The sequence below is a fragment of the Ipomoea nil genome, unplaced genomic scaffold (genome assembly GCF_001879475.1).
Source record: "Ipomoea nil cultivar Tokyo-kokei standard unplaced genomic scaffold, Asagao_1.1 scaffold0205, whole genome shotgun sequence".
Lineage (NCBI taxonomy): Eukaryota > Viridiplantae > Streptophyta > Magnoliopsida > Solanales > Convolvulaceae > Ipomoea > Ipomoea nil.
The window spans coordinates 606711-629029 of record NW_017616633.1 but is presented as its reverse complement, the minus strand read 5'-3'; the positions used below and the strand labels follow the sequence as shown (position 1 = coordinate 629029).

Sequence of the window (22319 nt, the reverse complement as noted above, 5' to 3'; positions counted from 1 at the left end):
GTTGCTAGTGTGAAAAGTATAAGAGCTTATACTTGATTCTTGATTATGTGTCTTACTTGTTGTAAGCCTTGCTTAAAGAATAGAGAAGTTAAAAGTAGTTAATTCTTGAGTATCTTGTTGTGCTCATTGTGCCAAACTTTCATTCCAAATCCCTTGTTGTTAATGACATGATAGTTCTTGAAATTTTATCATCGAGTTTGAGCTTATGCTTCTGGAAATTTTCTCGTAGCTTGATATTGATCCCTGAGTCATTCTGACTACTTTCAGATCGCTTTTAATGTCTATCGAAGCTATCTAATGTCTAGAGCTGAGTATGAGAAGTTGTTTTGATTGAGTTGAGCCTTGAATTATTGCTAATGTCTATTCTTGGCATTCCATGATTTCTTGTTGAATCTGTATCTAGAATGCTTATAAATTCTTTCTAAGTATTTTTATGAGATATCGTTGATTTGCAATGCTAGTATAATTGAATCTCAAAGCTAGTATGATCTTGTTGGAAATCTTATTCTTGGAATCTCATTGTATTTGAATTAAGCTTGTATTCCTTGAAATTCATATTGTTGGAATCCATTGAGTTGTTGAGTCAAGATCTAATTGCTGTCGTTATGCCGTTGGAATCCGTATTAATTGAGTAATTCCTATGAGCTTATCTCTGATAGGTATTTTTGAAAGTGTTTTGCTCTTAAGGAGCTATTGTATTGGCTATGTGTCCTTTTTGTACACTTGGATCAAGTTGCCATTGTATTGAGATCGTCCAGTGCGACATCATTTCCTTGTTATTTGAGTTATTGAGCTATTGATTCTAGATCATCTCTCTTTTATACCTCCATTTGGAATCCACTAGCGTTGATATATTGTTTTGAGATTAAATCCCTATTGCATCTTCATTTGGAATCCGTTAGTATTAAATTATTTCATTGATATTATTCTATGTTGTACCCTTCTTTTGGGATCCGATTTACAGTTTTGTTTCACGAGATTTTGTTGAATCTTAGAGAATCTTGACTTGGATAAGTAGGACTTTGGTTGTAGCCAATATTACTCTTGAGTCTCAAATTTAGAAACCTCTTACCCTTTTGCTTCTGTGAAGTCAAATTTCTTCAAATCAAGTATACACCTATCTGGTGAAATCATGTTTATTGTTGAACAGTTGCCTTGTTTAGCCTTGTTGTTACCCTTGAAAAGTTGAAAAGTTTAAAAGTTATGTGAAAGTTGATAATGTGATAAGTATAAGAGTTATGCTTAAATTCTGTTTGTGTGTTTTGCTTGTGTGATCCTTGTTTTTTTTTAGAAAAAAAAAAGTTAGAAGTAGTGAGATCTTTTGTTGCGAAGAAGCAAAGTAAACGCGTGCATATAGGTTGAATGGAATTTAAGTGGGGAAAGGTTTAAGAAATATAACTAGCTCAAGTAGTTCAAGGGTTAGATTGGTAACTTATATACTCGGGTTTGAAACTTGGTGGTTACACATTAAGGTTTTCTTGGTCTTTTTAGGCTACACAAGAAGGAATTTCTATGGGTTGTCTTTTATAAATTCATAGGGTAATTACTTAAACTTAGATGACTCACAAGAAAGATTGGGTTACAAAAGTACATATGCAAGGCTACGGAATTAACACAAGCACGACCCATTTAGAGATAAACAATTAACTTCACGAAAGACTCTCTCACTTAAAACCAAACAACAAGGAAGCAAGGCAACAAGGAAAAAGATGCACTCTCAAGATTAGGATAGGCTTAGAAAAAGGGTTACATGCCATCTCGTCCTCAACCAGTCCCTCCGTCTCAGCATGGGATCGTCCCATCACGAACACCCGACCCGAAGGTCTAGCTCCAGCTGCTCCTCGACTTGAACCCCCTCCCGATGCTCCACTGGATCCCGAACTAGGTGGCAAATCCCTTTGGTTTGCTTGTTGAGGCATACGGTAGACTTGTGTCCCCTCTCTCCGCATCTGAAATACCGAAGAGCTTGCCCTTGGCAATCTTTTCCCACATGCTCTTTTCCACAGATTCTGAATGCGAACCTCTTAGCTTGATCACCAGACTCTACTCGGTTTGATCCTTGAGGTGGGGAAGGTGCGGTCTTGGCTTCTTGAAGATATGGGATCCTCTACTTTCGTTCCTCTTTATAGCAAGCTCAAACGATCCCCGCTGCAACTGTTGAACTCGGTACAGGTCAGCAGCACTCAGATAAGCCTCCTTTAAGTTCCTCGGCTTGCTCACGGTCAAAGCCTTGCGAGCCTCGTAGTTGAGTCCGGCAACGAACTTCTCAACCTTCGCGAGCTCGGTGGGGACAAACATCCTAGCGAAACGAGCGAGCTCCAAAAACCTCTTGTGGTATTCCACCAGCTTCGATGAACCCTGCTGGAGGTGCAGAAACTCCTCATACATAACAGCTCGGACATTGCTGGGTAGAACCGCTCCCGCATCTGGTCCTTCAAAGCTGTCCAGTCGAAGTTGGGCTCCTCAAGGCATGCGGGTCCTTCGTGCACCCACCACAAGTCAGCTTCATGACTGAAGTACAACGATGCTAACTCCACTCGGCGTTCTTCGGGATACCCAACGACGGAGAAGATCTTTTCAAAGGTTCGAACCCACTCCTTGAGCACAACAGGGTCTTCCTCACCGGCAAACATCGGTGGTCTATGGTCCGAAACAAGGCGTCCAACATCCCTATGCCCGGCAGGCTGTGGCGGCAGAGCAGGATGATTGTTGTGCAGCAGCGCTTCACTGAGGGTCTGCGTGAGGTGTTGCAGATTCTGGGCTAGCTACTCATTGGTTGGTGTCTCCAGCATGCGTGTGCGTTGACGAGGTGGTGCCATGACAAAGCTTCTACAACAACAAGGTTACAATAGGCACAAACAACATCGCACCATTACCTGGCGCTACTAAAAGAACACGAAACTTAAACAGAAACAACAAACAAGCAGAACAAGCTATAAGCAATACACAGCTCACCACGCGTCCTAAAAGTCCTAAGTCTTAAATACTTAGATACTTAAGGTCGTCTTAGGGAATCAAACCACACTTAACTTCTTAAAAGTCTAGACTCTAACATCCTAGGCTCAAACCTAGGCTCTGATACCAACTGTAACACCCCCGATTTTCATGTCATTTTAAAACTTAAATACTTAAGGTAAGATAACGAACATAAATCATTAACGTAATCACAGTGGAAGTCAAACATCAAAACAGGGAAAACCAAGGAGTGTCATGCCACATTCACCTCAACGTGAATGCACAGGCAAGTCTAAAACCATCAAACTAATATATTCAACAACTACGGCACACAGGCCAAAACACTAACTACATTGTTCAAAGGAACTAAACTACCAACGGCTAACGCTCTCGCCATGTCTACTCAGGACCTGTAAAGCACATAAAGAAAGGGGACGACGCCCGGTCAGCGAATATTGCTGGTAACCCATCAATACGCGTTCAATAGCATATATAGATAGTATATTACAAAATAATTTTTGAAACGGAATACAGTATATATCAGTTCAAAGCCATAGAGAGAAGTCAACTGCAAAGACTCTATTCCACTCTCAAAAGAACAAGGGAAATCAACATTCCAAGACGACATCAAGACAGGAACAACAACAGTACAACTCAGCACAGCTCAAGATGTAATCTACTGATCACAAAGTAGAAAAACATCAAGGTAAAGACAAAAATGACAAACAAGTACAACTCGAGGTGTATTCTACTGATCACAAAGTAGAATACCACTCGACATGCTCATCAGAAAAGGATAGACATACACACATTGGCACTACATGCCACAGTGACACTTCATGTCACAAGTTCCAACCTTATGCCCTGTTCCAACCTTATGGCTACCACCGGCCTTATTACAGTTCCAACCATTACCTCCGAGAACCCCTGTACTTTTGAGTCCAACCTTATGCCTCTGGGAACCGTCATTCCCCACCAAATCAACATCCACCGATTTCGCAGTACACGAGGGTACCGATCATTTCAATCACACAACCACCAATCACATGAGCTTGAAGCCCAGATCATGAGCCTGAAGCCTAGTTTACAACTCCAATATCATTTCATGTCCACCACGAGGACCACATCTGTACCTTGGTGATTAATGTTCCATACCATTAACCGTGCAATCAAGGTACAGCCAAAACACACTTCCATCACAGGAATCAATCAATGGATCACAACAAAGATATAAAACCATACTTAATCAAGGAAGCACTACAATCCGACTCCAAACAATGATCAACACAAGTTGTCATTCTCATAAGGGAAGAACAAACCACACACACTAGCATTTCAACATCAAACTAGCATGGTTATCAAACGGGTAAACCAAACATAGTTCCGAAGAACGTACAAGACTCATCATGGTTCAACGAATCACAAAGTTGAACACATAGCACGATTCAAGACACCAAATCCTACATGTGATCACAACATATAGTTCTAGACCTACGAAACATCAAGAAGACACTCAAATAGCCCAATAAAACAACATCGGGAAATCAAAACATCAATTACCGAGTCAAATGAATCACGGGGTACAAATCTCCAAACATCCCTAAAGTGTACCCCGCGGGTGGACCTCCACCCGTGGTTCCGCCCGCGGGAACCAATCTCCACAAACCACGTAGCCAGCGGGTGGGGCGGCAAGTTGTGCACTACCCGCCGTTCCGCCCGCGGGTACACTACTGTACAAAAAATAATCCCTTCGGGGATTTTCAACACCAAGTCCAAATTCAAGTCCAAAACACCCAAAATCTTACAAAACACAACAATATGACTTGAATCAAAGAAATAGCCAAGCAATGGCATACAAAAACCCTAATAACAAGCTCTAGATATGCATTCCCACAAGACAATGCATCAAAACTCACATTTCATAGCAAAAATCACAAGTAGAAGTCAAGAAATCATCATATAGGTAAGAAAATAGATTTTGTAGAGCATGGGTTACCTCTTGTAGCCTAAACCTTCACTTTTCACACCCTTAAAGCTTCTCCTAAAGCTCTCAATCAACTTCAACTTCAAGAACACACCAAAAGACAACAAAGATTCTATCTTTTTAGAAAAGACACCTAAAAAGGTATTAAAAACACTAAGGGACCAAGGATCTTACCCTCCCTTATGCTCAAGGTCAAGAAAGTTTGAATCTTGGAGACCAACATGAAGAATCTAGGATTGCCCAAAACATGGCTTGAAGAAGAAGCCAACAATTTTTCTAGAGAGAAGGTGGAGCTTTTGTGTGTAGGGTGTTTGGGAAATGAAATGAAGAATGACTCTAGGTTAGCTTGTGACACAAACATAAGGTGAAAAGTCTTCTTTACCCTTACTAAAATGAGAAGTGTAAGTATACAAAGGAACAATTCATAAAACATAGAGTACAACCCATTGACTTGGATTGACAAGTCAAATTCTAGTCCTCCGACTAATGAATTTTCAGGATTTTAGAAATCAATTATCAATTAAGCTAGGATTAATTATCTAATTAATCCTTAAATAGATTTTGGATTCACGGGGTGTCAGAATACTTGTTATATGGTTTATTAGCATGATCCTACCTGTAAGCATGAATTGCTTGTTAAGTTATTTGAGAAGTTTATACGCTGATGAATTTAAGTGAACAGTCTTATATATATATATATATATATATATATATATATAATCTAAAGATGATTCGAGATGAGTTTATTGTTTATAATGAAATCAAATGTTTTCAAAGTAAGTGCTAGAATGTTTTACAGGGTTGAGTGTGGTTATACTTAGCTTCGTGCTAACTGGTGTTTTCCTATTTGTTTATGTGCTGCTTGCAAAACCCCTTTCAGGTGGGCCCAGTTGTGAGAGGAGATCGAGTTAAATTAGTCTCATAGTTTGAGATGTCTAAACTATACTTATGTTGGTGACTTTGTTTTCGTCTTTTAGACTCATGGTTGTTATTATGGATTTGTTGATGATGTAGACGTTTGGGGTGACTTTTCCCCTTATGTTTTTTGTATTTATTATGGATGCCAGATATTTATGTTATATCTAGTATTACCCCTTAGCTTGTGCAATCACCACAGAGTGGTGGTTGTGGCGGTGACATTCCCACTAGTTATCTTTTTAGTTATTATTGTCGATGCTTAGTTTATGTTAATGGTTGGATTAGAGTTGAGATTAAGAGATAGAAAAGTGGGGTGTTACAATGTCAATCTGGTTAGTATTTCTATTTACGTTCCTTTGTCCCAGTTGCTCATGTCGGGTAGGGAAGTAATATTTCCTGTGTGCATTTTAGTTTATAGTTGTGTGCAATTCCGTTTATGGTTGTGCGCATCTTGCATGGATGTCGTGTGCCTCTACTGTTTGATACTCGTTCCGTGGATAATCATGGGTTTTATTTTTATTATGTCTCTTTAACTATTCCACAGTTGTTTTTCCCAAATCTACAATGTAATCATTTCTATCTCGTATGTGTGGACTTTGTCAATGAGCGTCTTGACATTATTGATAATTCTGCTTCCACAGAACCCACTTTGAAGAAGTATGGTGACACCTCTGTTAATTTGGTACGTTCTGTTACGGTTGTGCTTGTTTTTTGTTTTGTCGTTGGGTTGGTAGATGCTGATGGCACTTTATTTTTTGTAGCAATTATTTTTGTTCGATTATTTCAAATCCGCTAGTGAGGGTTTTAAGTTGGGTCTTTGCCTTGACTTAGAGCCCAAGAGGATGCCCATGAAATGGCGGGACACCAAGAAGAATGTGGACTGTGGGGTTTATGCTATGCGCCATCTGAGTATACAAATGGGGTGCACTAACACAAAGTATTCTGTGCCTTCTACCTTTGTGTGCATTGGTACGTGGTCGTGTGTGCCATGTTATATATGATTGTGTGTTTGGGTTAGTGTGTTGTGTCACTTGCTTTACATTTACTCTTTTAGTTATTCTATCTGTCCATGTTGTTGGGAGGCATGTGCTCCATCTCGACTAAAAGCCTAAGCCGATGACCTTTGGCATGGCTCTGATACCAAAATGAAGCATGTGCTCCATCTCAACTAAAAGCCTAAACCGATGACCTTTAGCATGGCTCTGATACAAAAATGACTAAAAGCCTAAGTCGATGACCTTTGGCATGGCTCTGATACCAAAATGAAGCATGTGCTCCATCTCAACTAAAAGCCTAAGCCCTAACGTGTGCGGGCTGATTACTTTTGATGGGCTCCAAGCAACACGCGGAGATTATATGTCGAACACACCCCCCCAAAAAATTGGTACAAAGAGCAACATTTCCGATTTGATGAAAAAAAAATCCCTTCCTTTTTACAAAGAAACCAAAGAATAGGTCATATGAGTTTTTAGTGGTCATATTTCAAACACCAGTTGTTATTCATATAAGTAGTTTCGTTTGTTCGCTTGTCTTGGAGGATTTATCCATTTTCAACCAAGAACAATCAGAGTGTAACACCCCCCAAACAAGACCTATATAAAAGCCTTAACACATGCAGATTAAACGAATAAACTAGCACAGCGGAAGATAAAACAAAAACTAGATAAAAGAAATCTGAACCGGGTGTCACGCCACGTCTACCAAACACAGTAAACATTGGGACGACGCTCGGTCAGCGATAATTGCTGGTAACCCACCAATACATGTGAAATATCATACATAGATAGATATAGGGTGTAACACCATTTTCGAAACTGAATATATATATATATATATATATATATATATATATATATATATATATATATATATATATATATATATATATATATATATAAAAGTCAAAACCAAGATCAACAGTCAACACAAGACTCATCACTCTCAAAGATAACACGGGAACACATCCCAAACCACAAAGGCTAACCACAACGCGAAGGATAAAGACTCACCCAATGGCAACACATGCCTCCATGACTACACACGTCACGAGAGAAGAACACACAACGCCGGCTTTACAAGCCCTCGCAACATCACCCATCACGAGTTGATATGCCTTCCTTATGCCCTGTTCCAACCTTATGGCTACCCCCAACCTTATATCTTCTTCCAACCATTACCTCCAGGACCCCTGTACTCCTTAGTCCAACCTTATTCCCCCGGGACCGTCGTCCCCCACCAACGACCACCAACGAGACCACCAATTCATAGTACACAAGGTACCGTACACGGCAACACATGCCCGGATAACACATGTTATCCCCCAAAAACGTGAATCTTACACAAAGGCCACAACTCCATAATCACGTCACGTCCACCACGAGGACCGCTGCAATAACTTGGTGACTAGTGTCCCATACCACAAATCGTGCAATCCAGGGAAAGCAACACACGCACCACAACTCAACAATAGTCAAGCAACGGATCACAACGAAGGTATGAAACATACTCAATCAAGGAACGGGTCACAGCCCAACAACATCAACGATGAATAACACAAGTTATCATCAACCAAACGGAAGGTACAAACAACGCACACGCTAGCATTTAGACAGCAAACTAGCATGCTTATCAATGGGGAAACTCAAGATAGTTCCGAGGAACACACAAGACACCTCTTGGTCCAACGAAACACAATGTTGAACACTTAGCACGATTCAAGACACCAAAGTCCTACATGGATACCTACCATATAGTTCTAGACATACGAAACATCAAGAAGACACTCAAATAGTTCCACAAAAGAACAACGGGAAGTCAAAAGACCAAATACCGAGTCAAACGGATCACGGGGAACAAATCCCATCTCAACACCATTGTGTTCCCCGCGGGTGGACCCATGGGTAGGCCCCTACCCGTGGTTCCGCCCGCGCGTACACCACCCACAAGCCTATGTACCTACGGGTGGGCGGCAGGTAGGGCCCTCCCCGCCGTTCCGCCCGCGGGTACATACTCCTGTGCAAAAAGATCCCTTCGGGGATTTTCTTCTCCAAACACAAATTCAAGTCCAAAACATGCCAAATCTCACCCAATACAACAAAATGACTTGAATCATGGAAAATGCCAAGCAATGGCACAAAGGAACCCTAAACACAAGCTTTGGATATGCAATATCACAAGACAAATGCATAAACCCTCACATTTCATAGCAAAACACATGTAGAATCCAAGAAATCACATATAGGTAAGCAAAATAGGTTTTGTAGAGCATGGGTTACCTCTTGTAGACCAAAAGACTTCACTTTACACCACAACAAGCTCCCCACAAGGCTTACTTTCCAAACCCACTTCAAGATTAAACCAAAAGATCATAAAGATCTTACCTTTAAGAAAAAGACAACTAAGATGGAACCAAAAACACAAGATGAACTTAGATCTTAACCTCCTAGATGCCCAAATAGGTTAAAGGTTGAATCTTGGAATCTTGACAAGGGTCTCAACTTGGCTTGGAGAATAAGCTACACTTCTTTTCTAGAGAGAAGGTAGAGCTAATTTCTAAGAATTGTAGGGAATGAAATGAAGAAGTCTTCTAGGTTAGGTTACAATACTAACTCTTGGTGAAAAGTCAAGAATACCCTTACTAACCCTTAGAAAGTGTAAGGAACAAGGGAACTCCCCTCAAAGCTCAAGGTACAACACAACTTTAAGGTTGACTAGTCAAATACTAGTCCTTGAGTATTAAAAATCAGGATTTTAGGAATTAATGCTTCGAATAAAATAGGATTAATTAATCAATTAATCCATGGATTGAATGTGGATTTTTGGGGTGTCACATCCTCTCCCCCTTCAAAGAAGCTTCGTCCCCGAAGCTTGGGTACGACGAATTAAAAGCAAATGGTGCAAGAAAACGACATTTTGACATGAAGTTCAAGAATAACTTTTTTTGTCAAAGGCTCCAAAAGAACTCACAAGCATTCCAAAGCAAAGAAGTATTCCAAAGCAAGAAAGAAGGCATTTCAAATTCAAGGATTGGCAAGAGGTTAACAAACGGATAGATTGAGCATCAAGAACTCTAGCCTCAACACAACCACCAACTTCTAGACAACAACCAAGAACGAGACTACTAACTCCAAACACTAACTATCAAGCTAGCTAAACAACAAGGCAACAAACAAAAGCAGGCAAGCACACAAAGCAAACAACAACCTATCACCAAGCTAACAACGGCTAAGAAGGAAACAACAAGGAAAAAGGCGAATAGGATTATCGCAACACAAGCTAGAACTCCTCACTCTCCGACTCCTCGGCCTCTTCAGACTCCGCTTCATCTTCGTCTCTGTGACTAGAACTGGCTTCAATCTGATCCAGCCTCTGATGCACTGCGACGAACTGTGCCTTCATAAACGCAAAGCCTTCGGCGATCATGTTGTTCTGCTGACGAAGCAAGGTGACAACGCGCTCCTCATGCGCCATGACGTCATGCTCCCTCATCGTGCGAGCTTCCTTCCTCCTCCGGTTTTCCTCATTGTCCGAATCACTCTCTTCAGCTTCGACGGCCTCCGGTGCTCCCGCTTCTTCTTCTTGGTCTGCTTCCTCCTCAGCTTCTTCGTCACCGCCCAAACTCTGGACTGCGAGGCTCAACTTCCCGGCATGGATTCCAAGCTCAGCAGCTAACTCCGCCCGCTCATCAGGTGTTTTCCTTGCAACCTCTTCCAGCGTGATGTACTCACCATCATCCAACCGAAACAGATTACAACTCCGAAGATTGGTGGCATCCAACACCATCTTTCCCACGGCCTTCGGGAGGCAACCGTCCACACTGACACCCTTCTTAACCAAGATCCAACTCAGCACCATCCCATAAGGTAAGCTCTTCCGATTGTGATCCCGACAAAACACCATGTGCTGCATCATCAAAGCAGGCATGTTGAACTTAACCATGTTCTTGAGGCAAAAGGCAAAGGTGCACTCCAACTTACCCAACAAACTGCTTTGTTGTTATTAGGCAACAAACAATCCGACACCAACATAACCAAAATCCTTTGCTCCGCAGACAACCACTTCTTCTCCGGCCTAGAGGCTTGAGTGAAACCACTCGTACGGCCCAACAGATAGCTCAAATAGTCATAGTACCCCATGGTATCCGTACTAATCCAAGAATGACCACTGTACTGAGCCACTCCGGTAGCTGACAAACTCAACAACTGAGCCAACCTCTTTTCAGATAACACAACTTTCACACCTCTCACCTTAGAGGTGATCTCCAACTTATCACCCTCCTTTGTCACAACCATGTGACGATAAAACTCTTTCACCAAACTCGGGTAAGTCTCGGCCCTTATGGCGAGAAACCCATCCAACAAACCTTGAGTTTATTAGTGAAACACCCCAAATTTGTAAAACATTTAAAGCTTACAAAGTAAAGGCAAACTAACATTAATATCTCAAACAGAGTAGAGACTACATAATAAAAGTCGGGGTGCTATGCCACATCTAAGCTTGAGAACTTAGATGCACAGGGTAACTACCTAAACAGAACAAAATCCAAGTTTAATATCCAAATACAAACCAATGCACGCAGGCCAACTACCATTACTAAACTATCTAAACTATCTAGAACAAAATCCAAGTTTAATATCCAAATACAAACCAAAGTAGAATGAAGATAATTCAACGCGGCGATCTTCCGGGCACCCTACTACCTCAAAGATCTTGTCGAACATTCGAATCCATTCTTCGAGTGTGGTAGGGTCTTCTTCTCCTGCGACAATAGGTCGGCGATGGTTTGACACCTGGCGGGCCACATCCAGGTTCTTGCTCGAGGTCGGTCGGTTGTTACTGTTAAGGATGGCGCTGCTCAGGATCTGGGCAATCTGAGTTAGCTGTTGTAAGTTTTCGGTAAGTTGATCGTGTGCAGCGGGCTCAGGGGTCCTTGCCTAGTTTCATGATGGTGCCATTTTAGGTTCTACAGGATTAATATCAGTCGGAGACGTAAGTCAAGGACTCGCACACTTACCTTGGTGCCTTAACTACAAGAATTTTAAACTAGACAAGGAGCAAGTCAAAGGAAAGCTAAGCAAAAAGCGATAAGTAAACTCACATTCTAATGGCACGTCATGGAATTCGTAAGTCCTAAGTTCCTGAATGCTTAGAGTTCACGCTCAATGTCCTAAAGTTCCGTCCTAAAGTCATCATCCTAGGATCGAATTTAGGCTCTGATACCAACTGTAACACCCCTAATTTTTAAAACATCTAAAACTTATGAAGTAAATGCGAACTAACATTAATATCCCAAACAGAGCAGAGACTACATAATAAAAGTCGGGGTGCTATGCCACATCTAAGCTTGAGAACATAGAAGCACATGCTAACTAACTAAACAGAACACAATCCAAGTTTAATATTCAAATACAAACCAAGGCATGCAGCCAACTACCATTACTAAACTATCTAAGCTAGGTCCTCGTATCCATCTCGCACACTCCGAAGCTACTGATCTGTACCGGAAAAACATACGGTGTAACAACCGTCAGCGAATAATGCTGGTAACCCACTCCCACACATTGAGTACAATATAAGTAGATATAAAAAACCATTTTGAGACTGGAATACATACATATAATCCTAAGCAACGCTAGCTTAAAACCAAGATCAAGGTTCAAGACGCAACAATAGGTTGACACCATGAACACCATGAAGATACTAGCATGCAACCAAAATTCGCAAGATAAGATAATAACAAAGCTCAATAATAACAAACAATGACAACAATGGGACTCAACAACAATCAATAACATGCAGTCAACAGAGAACACATTCATGATCCAACCTTATACCAAGTTCTAACATTTACTCCTCTCCATCCTTATATCAGTTCCAACCTGTACCTCCAGGCCACCCTTATAACGCCTCCCTTATCCCTCCGAAGCCCACATGCTCCCCACCGACATCCGCCAACAAAACCACCAATCTGATAGCACCGCAGTACCATTCGCATGACCCGTGCCTATAGCACTATAATCAATGAGGTCAATGCCTATAGCACATGACATGGCACCGTAGTGCTTAATAACTTGATCTATGCCTTTAGCAAACTAATCAAGGTGGTTTGTTCCTTTAGCACATTAACCGAATGGTCTGTGCCTTTAACACAATGGCCGAGCACTCGTTGTGCCAAACCGCCAATAAATCTTTTCCACCAATCATATCTCTTTTCTCATCATGGACAATCAAACACAACGATCAAAACTCAATCACAATAGCAATAGTCAACACTCAACAACCATCAGTAGCCAATGTTCAATCAACAACTGTAATCAATACCCAACAACAAACAACAACTCAAGCACAACAACAATGATAGCCAACACTCATCAACAGATAGCAAGGTGATGGTCAAGAGGGAAGGGCACAGCACTCACATAAACTTTGTCAACAATTACCAACAATACAAACACACCACCCACCAGATACACCCTAAACCCTAATTCCCAAGATAATAAGGCACCCTCAATGCACATACAGGATCATACAAATCTCATCCTAGGCCAACTGGATACCAACTTCAACCACATGTAATAACCAAGACTCATAACTCCTAAAACGATACCTGAAACATCAAATGGGACTCATGAACATCAAACGGGGCACAGGGAAACAACAAACGGGGTAAAACAGTACAACACACTGCCCGTACCAGCGGGTGGTACGGCGGGAGGTCAACCACCCACCATCCATCCGCCGGTAGGCGGTACGGTACCAGCGGGTACACGGCGGGTAGTTGTCCACCCGCCGTCTACCCGCTGGTACGGTGGGCGGTACCCGGCGGGTGGTTGGGTGGGGGTTCGTCCCCCCATCGACCCCCCGCTGGTACAATGGTACCTTGGCATTTTTCCCTTTCGGGAATTCATCAATTAAACCCAAAATCATGTCCAAACACATGCCAATACATATCAACAACAATATGGACTTGAAGACCAAGAATTAAGTCAAGGAACCAACACAATTAAACCCCAAATACAAGCACCAATCATGCCAAGAGTCAAGAATAAATTAACAACGATTCAAGATCATCAAGAACCTCAAGAACTCAATCGTACCAAGCTTCAACAACAAGCCCTACACCTAGAATAACACCCGAGCATGCATGAACCCACCCAAGAATACCAAGAACGTTATCAATAACAAAATTCAACGAATAAACCCTAGGGACAAGCTCTAAACACAATTAAATACAAGGACATGACAATAACCACACATGGCCATCAAGAATATCAAGAATAACAAGAATCCATATCACAAGTCCTAAAGACAAGCTCTAACAAGGCACAAATACCAAATCACACATTCAATTGTTCAACGGAGCCAATCAATAATCAATAGCAAGAAAATTAGGTTTTGTAAGACATGGGTTACATCTTAGCCTTAATTAATCCTCCCTTCGCTATTAAGGTTCTTCCCCATGATTTTCCTCCGATTGATCTTCCTAGGCTTGGTGGTGGGGAATTCCTTTTTGCTAGGTTCTTGGGCAATCTCGTGTATCAGGGTTATGAGATGTGAGAGGGTTCTAATTGCTTCCTAATCCCCTATTTATTGAATTAGCAAATCCTAATTAGAATCTGAATGGTAGAATGTGTTGGTCCCAAAAGAGGTAAGGTGAAAGTCTAGAGGGGGGGGGGGGGGGGGTGAATAGACTTTCAAACTTTTTCGCACAGCACAACAATTGCTAAGCCAGAGAGAAACCAAAACTCTTAACTAGATTGTTAGAGTATGGTGCACAGCGGAAATAAATAAAGATAAAGTGTGTGTGAGATTGTGACAAGTATATCTCGTGTGAAGCAAGTAAAGAGCAGTAAGTAAAGAAAGTAGTAAAGAACATCTAGCCAACAAACTCAAAAGCATGGTTCATTTAAACTAGACTATATATCTTCATAACATAAGATTGAAAATCTAATTTATGATCAACTATGTTATTTGCTACTAGCTTTAGAACACTTAAACAATTACGGATTCAAAGTTCTAATTAGCAATATAATTCCTTGACAATTGAACAATGGGCCCTTTGCAACAATTAATCAAGCAATAATTTAAACTCAGATTACAGGAGATATATAAATAATAAAGTGCAGAGAATAAAATTAAGCTAAATAAATCTCACTGGTCTTGTAGGATCAAACTTCAATAATCCTTGAGTTGGAAAATTCGAACTCAGCAGTACATTGCAGGGAGTGTTTACAAAGTAAATAAAATTGTTCTATCAAAACTGACTTCTCTCTACTGAAAAATTCATCCCTATTTATACTAGTTCAGGCTCCCTAATTTGCTCAAAATAGCCCTAATTTCCCTAACATCCACAAAATAATTCAATTTCTTCAACCACTTAAAATCTGAAAAATAAATTATATTTATTTTTCTAACCAGAGATAATTAACAAACAAGACTCCAATTACTCCAACCTCTGCTTCAATTTGATTACGTCTGTTCATTGTAGATCGTGGGTGTAGTTCGTAGAAGAAGTTCGAAGAAGCCGCTCGTCGTCGTCTTGACTCATTCTGCTGCTACAGCTTCGTACATAACTAATGAAACAAAAGAGAGGCAATAAATTAAATGAGACTTGGGCATTTGGGTTGCTGACAAAACAATTAAAACACTTTACATGGGCTAACTAGTTAAAACAATAAAAAGGAAATTAATCCAAATCATCAACTAAGCCAATTCTTTTTAATTTGTCTATTAAGTCTAATTATTTATATAATATTATATTAGTGCGAAACATAAAATTAAGTTCAAAATAAATATAATACTAAATAAATAAAACTAATTTATTATAATAGCTAATCTAAATTAAAGATATAAATTGTACTTATCAAACTCTTTTACCAACTTGGGGTACGTATTGTTCTTTATTTCTAAGAACACTCCCAACACTCCTCGGCGTCGTTGAACAAATCTTGGGACTTGATTTTTCTGGTGGGGTTTCCAGTGGGTTCTCCGGCGGGGGTTGCGGCGAGGTGGTGGCGACGTCGCGATGGTGGGGGTCACCGCTGCAACTAGGCTGTCCGTTCGTCTGGAGGCGACGGCGGGCTCGGCGAGGTGGCGTTGTCGGAAAGGGGCGGCAGTAGTGGCGTCCGTGGTTCGCGGCTGCTAGGTCAGCGGTTGGCGTGGGAGGGCGGTGCGGTGGCAGTGGGCGGTTGGCGATTCGCGGTCGGCAGCTGGGTGGTGCCTGGGGTGTGGCCGTGTAGTTGAAGGGTCCTTGGGGGGGTTCGGCTGAAGTGGGTGAGAGTGAGAGGGGAAATGGAGAGAGAGAGAGAGAGAGAGAGAGAGAGAGAGAGAGAGAGAGAGAGAGAGAGAGAGAGAGAGAACATGGGAAGAAGAAAGGTTTTGATTTGGGGATTTTGGATTTTAGGGATTTGGAAAGGGGGTTAAGAAGGTTTTGTCTTCTTTGGATTTTAAGAAATAATGATGGTTTAATGGTTAAGGCATGAGTTTGGTAGTGGTAAGTTTATGGTCTGAATCCCACTAGTGATATTAGTGCTTTTGGTGCACTCGTTTTATGTTCTTGAGGGGTTTTACCATTCGTTGTCTCAAGGTGGGAAAAATTCCAACACTACAAGAAAAACAATCTTTAGCGACAAAAAATTAGTGACGGGTAGAAAAACCCCTCACTAAATGTATTATTTGCCTAGCTTTTGTGAGAGTTAAAAATTACTATAGCTAAAGGTTTATGATTTAGTGACGGAATTTTAATTGTATATTTATTTTAAAAATATACTCTCACTATTGGTACCAAAAATGTTATTACCCTCACTATTGATATCTGAAAATTAATCCACTAAAATTTTATTCCCTCCAAAACATTTATTTTTAGGCGCCCTCTTGTTTTGTACGGAGTACATAAAATTTGACCACCACACATCTTCCTCTCAACCAGTATCACTCATTTTGCCTCTCAATCTCTCCGTCTCTCGTCCGCGAACCCTAACATCCTAATCACCGGCCAGTCGCGCAGCCCTCTCTGCCTTCTCTGTCTCGCTCTGTCTCTTAATCTCTCGAAGGACTGTAGGAGACAGGAGTCGCAGCCAGCCAGCTATCAGTCTCAACACAGTCCTCTTGCCCTTCGCTGCTCAGGCGCTCACTGCCTCGCGCGTCACCGAGTTGCCGGTCGCCTCTCAACCAGTCAGCCTCAACGCCTCACGGCCCTCACCCAAGTCAGACTCTTGGTTCTTCCCTTCTTCCAAGTTCCAATTATCAAGGTAAGTTACTAACTTGCATACTAATTTTATAATTTCTATTTGATTATTTGTTCACTTTGATAGTTTGATTTATATAAAGAAAATCATATAGATGTTTAGTTTTAAAATTTTGTAGTGTTTCTCCAGTGGCTTAATTGTTGACATTGTAAGAATTTTTAGTTTGTAGGTTTAGGTTTTTATTCTTGTTCAGTTTGATGGGTTAATATACTATTGAAATGACTTTTGTTGCAATAAGAGAATTTTTTGTTCTTCATGTGTTTGTGAATGTGTTTTGTTGTTTCTAGAAGTAACTTGGAGAGAGACTGTCAGTTGGAGAGATGTAGTAAAATGTAAATTCAAGATTTTGGTTCTGTGGCTCTGTGCTGAATTTATTTACAAACATTTCTGGCTCTGAGAGCTCTTGGTGCTCCTGCCTTCGTAGTTTCATTGCTTCTGCAGCTATTGGAAATTTTATGACAATATTTTTGTTTTCATTACTTATGTTCTGCAGCTATTGGAAATTTTATGGTTATATTTTTGTTGGCTATCTGAAATATGGTGAGTTGATGTAATGATCCTAGAGTTTGTACAGCTTCATTGCTCTCCTGTTGTCTCCACCATTTCTGTTTGGAAATCTCTTATTCTTTTGAGTGGTATTTTGTTTCTATTACTTATTTATGTATATTGTTTTTCACTTATGTCTGCAAACTCAATGGATTTTATTGATACTCTTCCATACTGTATTTTTAAGGTTGGCAAACTGACTGAAATATCGAATGAAGAAAAAGCTGAGCTAACCTTGTTTATGGAAATAGAACTTGGCAAGGTAATGGTGGACTTGCCCAGTGATCTACCTCCTTATGACAGTTGCAATCATTTCTCTCAAATGATATTTTTCCTGAAATAGTCATTAATTCTCATCTCTCTATGAAATATTGTGCTTCCATATAGGATTGGGAATCCATCCCTCTGCCAGAGAGACCAGACATTCTTCTATTCTTCAAACGTTATGACCCTCTTAGGCAGGAGATACGGTATTATACTTGCTCAGTTTTTTTTTTGTTTGTTTGTTAGATAACATTTGGTTATTCAAAGAGATAGCCATTCCATGTTTGTCTAATGTGAACCTATTTAAACAATTTAAAGTAAAATCTGCATGAAAAAGATTCATCACTAACTTTTGGTACTCCTATGGATGTAATAATGTGAAATGATTATCAGATTGGCATCTAGGTTCATATGATAATTAATTTGTATGAAACATATTTTATTTGTAATAGCATATTGTTATGCAATTGCTTACACTACGCTATGCATATTGCTTACACTTAAGAAAGATAGATTATGAACTACCGCTGATGCTTGTACAATATTTGTGACTCTGTTTTAGTTTTTTCATTCTTTTATTTAAGCCAACTATCACCATTGTTTTCTTTATATTTGGTCTTCTTCATGCACATGGTGTTACTGGAACATGCTGGACAAGTGAATTGTGTACTTGGCTCTTTATTTCTGTACTTATGAATTGAGCTTCATGCTTTGGCTTTTGCTCTCAACACTATTACTTTTTCTATATTGGGTCTCCAACATGCATGCGGTTCTTAATGAAACATCATCCAAACATGCTGGTATACTTTGAGTCCTTCCATTCTTGTGAATAGATCTTCATGTAACAATGCTTATATACTTGGGATCCTTTTTCCCATTATTGGGAATGGAGATTCATGTTTGTGCTTTTGATCTGATCTTCTCTGATTTCAGCTATGTTGGACGACTTTTTGTTAAAGCCAGTAGCAAGCCACTTGAAATTTTGACAAAGGTCAATGAATTAGAAGTGGGGTGGATTTGGTTGGGGTTAGAAGTGGGGGATTGGAGATGGGTTTACAGTAAATTATTTTTTGAGTTGTGAGTTTTATCTCTGAATATATAACTTGAATTGCACACTATGTATTTCTTGGCCCTTCATCTATCTGCTTCGATTGGTTGAATTGTGAGTTAAATGCTTCAATATACACCTTCGATATGTGAAAGTGCATGCATGATATTTAATTGCATATTATTATATATTCAATTATACTGAGTATATTGTCTTTGACTCTTTTATCTACCAGGTGGCAAAGCTATTAATGAAAAAGGGCATACCTAACACCAGAAAGTAAATTGCACATTTTTGCTTCAAGGCAGCTTTTCTCTTAAGTAAACATGTTTATTTGTACAGTTTCACCTTTCAAAATAGCCAACGCCCAATAGATACATTACTATGGTTATTTGTTATAATTAGTTTCTTTGTCTTTAGTCTTTACAAAGTTGTATGAAACATTTCATTTTGGTAATGATGATGATATCTTATAATATATTGATCGAGTTTACTTTGATTGCATTATGAAAAAAATTAACATAACATAATTTTGATTAGTGAGAAAAAATGTATCACAAAAATTAATATTTATTGAGAAGTAAAAATATATACAAAATTAGAAAATTAATATTTGACACTAAATTATAATTTTTAGTGACAGGAAAATAGTAATATTAACGACGGGAGTTTTCATCATTACAAGAATATAATGAGAGGGAATTATGCTAGTGAGTAGTTGTATTAGTGACGGGATTCTTGGTCACAAAAAGAATGTTTTAATGACGGTAAATACACCATCACTATATGATTATTAATGATGGCACCATATCCCGTCGCTATTTACTTTAATCTACGGAAGAAATAACGACGGGTGACGACGGTAAATTTCCCGTCATTAAAAGTCTTTTATGATGGTTTTTGAGCTTTTAGTGACGGTTTTACCTCTCACTAATGGCCAATTTTCTTGTAGTGCGAGTTTAGGCTTTTTAATTGCATCCTTAAGCTTACAAAGTATTGGTTTCGGGGTTCGTAGATTATAAGAGGAACGAATTAGTTTCTAATTAGCCCGAGGGGCAGAGTAAGAGAATTAATCTGTTCAAACTAATTAATTAATTTTCATTAAAAAAAAATACGGGGATCCTAAGTAATCGAACTAAGTAAGCTGTCTTAAAATAAAAGGGGGGTAGTTTTCAAGGACTCACATCTCTTCATCCTAGACAGAATTCTTCTTCTGGGTTTTCTTCCAATTGATTCGTAGGATCTTCGTCCCCAGTTTCAGTTTCTGTAACACCCCGAAATTTTAAAACTTTTGAAGCTTATATAATAAAGGTAAGTTCTCATTAAATCCCAAAACATAATATAAATAGTACAGGGTGTTATGCCACACCTGAGCTAGAGAACTCAGGTGCACAGGCTAACTAACTAATATCCTCGACGATGTAAATGCATAAGCATGGCACGCAGGCCGAAAGGGAAACTATCTACTTCTATGCTCCAAGATTCTAGCGTGCTCCAGTGTCTACTCCTCTGTGCCTGAAAGCCAAATATATCTGTTCAGCGAGAGATGCTGGTAACCCACTCCAACGCGTTGAAATACAATACATATAGATATATACATAGATATATGAAAAACCATTTTGAAGCATGAAGATATATCCTGAGGGACTCTAGCTTTCAAAACAGGGAATAGACTCTACAGATAGGGATAAGCACAACCAATAGTCATAATCAAGCATATACAGTTTACTAGCATGTCTCCTATGGTCACGATTTCATAACGTTTATAACATCAAACCATCCATATCTCATCACATAGCACACTTTGTTGGCGCCACAGGACCAATCGCATGCCCATACATGAGGGTCAGCGCATATAGCTCTGACACGGCCCCGCAGCACCCTGCCCCGTATCGCAACACGGAGGGGTCAATCGCAACCGACCGATGAACTGCAGCTCATCATAATATTTGATCGCAACCAAACAGTGGACCGCAGCCCGAGAGTAGTCATCTGACCACATCCAGGAATATGAACCGCAGCTCATGTAAAACGTTTGATCACAACCAAACGGTGGACCGCAGCCCGAGAGTGTAAATCTGACCGCAGCCAGCTTCTGAACCGCAGCTCAGGAATAACCAATTTGATCGCAACCAAATTGGGGTATCATGCACACATAACACATAGCAAACACATGACACCCACATTGGCACATTGGGAAGGGGGAGAAATCGTATAACGAAACCTATGCGTGGTCATCCACATACTAAGAATAATCCTAAGTGGTTCATACTTCTTACACCTAGGCCAATGGGATACCAATTCAACTAGCATGCGATATATAAGACTCATTCAACCTACGAATGGTACCCGAACATCAAACTAGACATAGGCACAATAAACGGAGTCCGTTGGGACACCACGGGGGTCAGGGGAACATCAAATGGGGAAGCCGAGATCCCGAGGTGGGGTAATTTCCAGCGGGTAGCCGGTGGGTGAAGGGTCACCCGCCAGCTGCCCGCCGGCATCAAGTTTCCGGGCAGCGGTGCCCGGCGGGCAGTCGCCTGCCCGCCGGCTGCCCGCTGCCGTCGACGTCAAAACTGGCCGCGGGTAGGTGGCGGGTCCCCTACCCCCACCTACCCCCCACTGACTCTTTTTCACAAATAACGCCCCGGGAACCTTTGTGGAACCCGAAACCATGCTTAGACACCTTTAAATGTAAGTGATGATAACACGTAGACAATTAACAAATCAAAAGCAAGAAGCATACGACACATATCCTGTCATGCTTTCTAAACATAATTAACACCCAAACATGCGAATTCCCACCCAATATATCAAGAATACCACCATACCAGTTTCACGATACATCCTAGGGCTCTAATTATATTTAAATTATCAAGAACGTAATTCATCTTTTAACACTAAGAAACAATACGATTTATCAAGAATATCACACAATCATTAGGAATCTAGGTTTATCAAGAATATCACACAATCATCAAGAATCTCTTTCCATCATCAAGATTATCAAGATTACCCAAGAAAGCATAACATCAATTATCAAGATCACACCATCAATATCATAAACGAATCATCAATACACAAGAATGTAGAGGGATGCCTAGAGGGAGATCATAGCTAATAAAATAGGTTTTGTTGAGACATGGGTTACCTCTTAGCCTTAATTAATTTCCTTGGCTATGAAGGATCTTTGTCTAAGTCTTTCTTCTTTCTTGATTTCTCCTAGGGGAATTCTTGGAGCTCCTTGTGTGGCCAGAGATTATTGTGGTGTGGGTTCTAGGTGCCTCCTATGTCCCCTATTTATATATCTAAGAGTCCTAATTAGGGCCCAATTACTATAGGCTTGCTAACTCTA

The 22319-nt window shown here is 40.3% G+C and overlaps 1 protein-coding gene across 1 annotated transcript; it reads left to right on the top strand.

Annotated features, from left to right (window-relative positions):
- The first annotated feature begins 16334 nt into the window (after positions 1-16334).
- LOC109191088 lies at positions 16335-19463 on the top strand. Its single transcript, XM_019341661.1, has 5 exons — positions 16335-16349; positions 16909-17106; positions 17837-17911; positions 18037-18119; positions 19197-19463. The coding sequence occupies exons 1-5, from the start codon at positions 16335-16337 to the stop codon at positions 19210-19212; spliced, it is 387 nt and encodes a 128-aa protein (XP_019197206.1). The 3' UTR covers positions 19213-19463.
- The last annotated feature ends 2856 nt before the right edge of the window (positions 19464-22319 follow it).